This window comes from Crocuta crocuta, unplaced genomic scaffold (genome assembly GCF_008692635.1).
Source record: "Crocuta crocuta isolate KB4526 unplaced genomic scaffold, BGI_CrCroc_1.0 scaffold1, whole genome shotgun sequence".
NCBI lineage: Eukaryota > Metazoa > Chordata > Mammalia > Carnivora > Hyaenidae > Crocuta > Crocuta crocuta.
Window position 1 is genome coordinate 8176759 of NW_027527930.1, and position 4943 is coordinate 8181701.

At 51.0% G+C, this 4943-nt stretch overlaps 1 protein-coding gene across 1 annotated transcript in view; it reads left to right on the forward strand.

The window, feature by feature from the left end:
- SHROOM3 (shroom family member 3) overlaps nt 1-4943 on the forward strand; it is a 301596-nt gene that overhangs the window by 264003 nt on the left and 32650 nt on the right. The window contains 1 exon segment of the mRNA XM_077750890.1: nt 2726-4941. Coding sequence (XP_077607016.1) covers nt 2726-4941 — 2216 coding nt within the window.

Genomic DNA, 4943 nt, shown 5'->3' on the forward strand with positions numbered 1-4943 from the left:
TGTGGTGGTGTGTGGGGGGGGGGGGGGGGGGGGGTGTCTGCCCCTCCTCCAAGTGCACTCTCTCTCTCCCTCACAAAAACAAACATTAAAAAAATAATTTTTTTTAAAAAGTACAATCTTGGAAGCAGGAATGGCAAAGATAATCAAAATGACTACTTCCAATAAGTGGTAGAAGAACTTTGCAGAGGGCGATGTCAGCACACTCAGTGGCATAGCATTCCACTTGGTCATATTTCCCCACTCAGCTTGGGAATGGGGATGCCAAAGGAACGGAGCCATCCCTCAGTAGCAAAGAGCTTGTAGTCCTCATGTGGTACATTCCACCTGAGGTTTGGTGGGTTAAGTTTCCTTTAGCTCTGGAACCCATTCTACCCTTGCTATGCCTAGAGATATTTACACCAGTGATTTTGTATTTCTAGACATCTACATTTTGAGGTAGGTCAGTGATGACACTTGTTCCCACTTGATAGTGAGAGTTTCAGTTATTCAGCTTATTCTCTGTGACTTTTTGTGTGTTCCTAAGCAGATGTGAATTATCCTTTCAGTGAAATACTGCTAAAACTCTCAGCAGTTTGGAGGGGGGTTGAGTAGTGCCTACCACCTGCATGGAATTGGTGAGCAAAGCAGCCATTATGGATATACAGCTCCCATTTCCACTAGCAGTACGAGCTCTGAATCTTCTCTTAGAGGAGATAAAGGGAAGCATAAGTGGGTCATGTGGGATTATCCTCAACTGAGCTGTCATGTACATTTTTAACACCAGTCTCTTCATTTGAAAGAACTGGGAAGGCGAGGGGGGGAGGGGAGAAGGGTAAAATCTGGCAGTGACATATGCTATGCCATTGAGTGCCAGGACCGAAATCCCTAATCTGGCTGCCTCGTAAACTGTTCCTTCCTGTCTCTCTTGAATTTATACCTGTCCCTCATGAAGTAGGATGCTTCATTCAGTAAACTGACTTTCTCTAAAAAAGAAGTTACATTCTTGAGGTGAGTTGCTAAAAATATACCCTTCTTTGAACTCCAGTGCCAGTTTTGAGTCAGAATATGGTCCTTTTAGTCTCTTGCCATAAACCTGGATTTAGGCCAGCCATAAAGCCAAGAAGACACTTTCTTAGCCAGTAAAACCCTGTATTTACTTACAGGAGATCTAAAAATATAGTAAAACCCCCATGAATTTTAATAGTGCTTAAGTGCCAACTCATTTAAAAGTACAAAAGCTTAGGGGTACCTGCGTGTCTTAGCTGCTCAAGCGTCCGACTTTGGCTTAGGTCATGATCTTACGGTTCATTGGTTCGAGCCCCGTGTCAGGCACTGTGCTGACAGCTGGGAGCCTGGAGCCTGCTTTGGATTTTTTATCTCCCTCTCTCTCTCTCTCTCTTTCTCTCTCTCTCTGCCTCTCCCCAGCTTATACTCTGTCTCTCTCTGTCTCTCTCTCCCAAAAATATATAAAAACATTAAAAAAATTTTTTTAGAAAAAGCTTAGCAAGAACTTTGACTGATTTACCCTTCGGTAGAGAACAGTGAGTCACAAAGATTTGAACAGTTTTGAGATTAGTGTTTATTTTTGAGCCATTTATTCCTTCCTTTTTTTAAAATTTTTATTTTATCTTATGTTTCATGTTTATTTACTTTGAGAGAGAGAGAGACAGAGAGGGAGAGAGAATCCCGCGCTGACAGCCAGAGCCCAGCAGAGGGCTTGAACTCGCAAATTGTGAGATCATGACCTGAGCCAAAATCAGGAGTCAGATGCCCAACTGACTGAGCCACCCAGACGCCCCCACTTATTCCTTCCTATATGCCCTCCCTCCCCCACCATGCTGGGTGAATTGTATCTTGAGTTTGTAATTAAAGCTAATTACAAGTAAGTTTGTTTTGAGGCAACTTTCTGGGGTATGCCATGCCAGGATTGGAAGTCATTTCCCCTCTTTCTGACAGGCTCTGAAAACCACCTGGAGGATTTTGTAAAGAAGGGCTCACCTTTCTGAGTGAGGAAGGAGGCTCTGCTCAGGCTTTGGGAAGTCGTTCATAGGGATGGACTCCCGTGATTAAGACTTCTTAGCAAGCTTCCCTCTCCTGTCAGCCTTTTCTGACTCTCATTTCTCTCATTCAGCTTTGTGTTTAGCTTCTAACTACAAACAAATTGTGTCTAGTACAGTCGAGATTCTAGGAAGGTTGCCAGGGTGTAGCCCTTCAAGTCCATAAAAAGGAAAGATATTAACTAAAAACATACACACGTGCACATGGAGTCTCCCTCACCCGGTTCACGTGCCTGGTCTCTTAGTGAGCTCGTCCCCTTCTTCCCACAAACAGCCCCAAGGGACACAAAACTGCAGTGTCTCTCACTCCTCCTCCTCTTCCTCTCTCCTTTCCTCCCCCACTTCCCCCATTTCTTGGCACATGTACAATGTCATTTGTAGCACGTAGCAAATCACATCAATGTGTTGCCTGTGCCCAAAGGTCACATGGCTTCCTCTGTGCTCCCCATTCCTCCCCTTGCAAGCCTGGGTGATTAATTAGAGCCACATAGGTTACAGTGCTGGGCAATTACTCCTAGTGATGACACACAAGGAGGCTGAGCAGGGCCCAAATATGGCCCTTTTCACCCACCCTTCCAGAACCCAAACATCTTGCACAAGAGCACATTTAAAAGCTGGCTCCCGTGCTGTAAGCCTACCTAATGGTAACAGCTCGGTGGTGCTGACTGCTTTGTCTCCCTTTCTTCCAGCTCCTCCACCAGTGACCTCTCCAACTATGACCATGCGTACCTGAGGCGGAGCCCTGACCGCTGCAGCTCCCAGGGGAGCATGGAGAGCCTGGAGCCCGGCGGCGGACACCCACCCTGCCATCTTCTCTCCCCTGCCAAGTCCACCAGCAGCATTGACCAGCTCAGCCACATCCACAGCAAGAGAGACTCCGCCTACAGCTCCTTCTCCACCAGCTCGAGCATCCTAGAGTACCCGCCCCCTGGCATCTCCAGCCGCGAGCGTTCGGGCTCCGTGGACACCACTTCTGCTCGGGGCAGCCTCCTAGAAGGGATGAGACAGGCAGACATTCGCTATGTCAAGACGGTCTATGATCCCCGGAGGGGAGTCTCAGCAGAGTATGAGGTGAACTCCTCAGCCCTGCTTCATCAAGGGCGGGAGGGCCGAGCATCAGCGGATGGTCAGGGCTATGATAAATGGCATAATGTTCCTCGGGGCAAGGGGGCGCTGCCCCCATCCTGGAGCCAGCAATGCCCTAGTTCCTTGGAGACGGCCCCTTCCAACCTGCCTCCTAAAGCGGCCGCACCCCTACCCCCAGCTCGGAGTGACAGTTACGCAGCCTTTCGGCAGCGAGAACGGCCCAACTCTTGGTCTAGCCTAGATCAGAAGCGGTTCTGTCGGCCTCAGGCAAACGCCGCAGGCTCCCTGAAATCTCCCTTCATAGAGGAACAGCTGCATACTGTGCTAGAGAAGAGTCCAGAGAACAGCCCCCCTGCGAAGCCCAAGCATAATTACGCCCAGAAGGCCCAACCTGGCCAACCTCTACTGCCGACTGGCATCTACCCGGTACCTTCTCTGGAGCCACACTTTGCCCAGGTGCCCCAGCCTTCTGTGAGTGGTAACGGCACACTCTACCCAGCACTGGCCAAGGAGAGTGGGTATACAGCCCCCCACGGAGCTTGTGACAAGATGGCTACCTTTGACGAGAACGGGAACCAAAATGGATCTAGCCGGCCTGGGTTTGCCTTCTGCCAGCCTCTAGAACATGAGTCAATGTCCTCGGTAGAGAGGAAACCTGAAACTTCAGCCAAATGTGTCCCCTACAAAGTCCATTTCCCTTCAGTACCTGAAAATGAGGAGGATACCTCACTGGAGAGACAGCTCACACCTCTCCAAGGCAACAGCCCACATCCTAATGAGAGAAAGAACACCCACAGCAACAAACCATATCCTAATTACCACAGCCTCAAAGTGGGTGAAGACAAGAGGTCTTCCAGGACCTCAGAGCCTTGGGAGGGTGATTTACATGCAGACCACAATGCCAACCTGCAGCACAGGCTGGAGAGAGAAAGCCTAGGCCAGAGCCCGTCGAACAACTTTGGCAGGACCAAGTCAGCCTTCTCCTCTCTCCAGAACATTCCTGAGAATCTAAGAAGGCAGAGCAGCTGGGAGCCAGGAAGAGGAGCCCAGGAGGGTTACCAGGAGGGTGGGCCCACCTGTGTGGTCAATAGCAAGGTGGAGGACTCTGGAAGGAAAGCTGTTCCTGATCACAGGGTCCACATGGAGAGGCCAGTTTCCTATCCGAGGCCGGAGGGGAGAACCCGTGCCTTGGCCTCTTTCCCAAGTTCAGACCCAAGGCATGAAGACCCTCCCTCCCCACCCCACCAGCAGACATCCAGTCTGGGCGGGAGGCGGCTCAGCTCCAGCAGCACCTCGCTTCTGCAGGGCTTTCAGTACGGGAAGCCTCACTGCTCCGTGCTGGAGAAGGTGTCCAAGATCGAGCAGCGCGAACAAGGAAGCCAGAGACCCCCAAGTGTGAGCAGCTCTAATTATGGCCAGAACTACAGGCCTAACAGGACGGTTCCCACTTCTAATACTGTGGGGAAGGACTTTGAGGAGACAAAAGGCAACATCCGTTTTTCTGAATCCACTGAACCCATAGGCAATGGGGAGCAGCACTTCAAAAAGGAGGAGCCAAAGTTGGAAGAAGAGGTTCCATGGCAGCCCTATGGTCAGCAGTTGAGGAGGGGTACCGATGGGGGCCGTGGCCCCCAACTTCAAGGCAATGAGCCCCTGAGGCGGGCCCCTCACCTGCTTCGCAGCCAGAGTACCTTCCAGCTCTTCAGCGAGACGGAGGAGCCCAGGTGGCCGGACGATAGACCCAGCACGCCCGAGTCCCCGGTGCTGGACGCCCCCTTCAGCCGCGCCTACCGGAACAGCATCAAGGACGCGCAGTCCCGC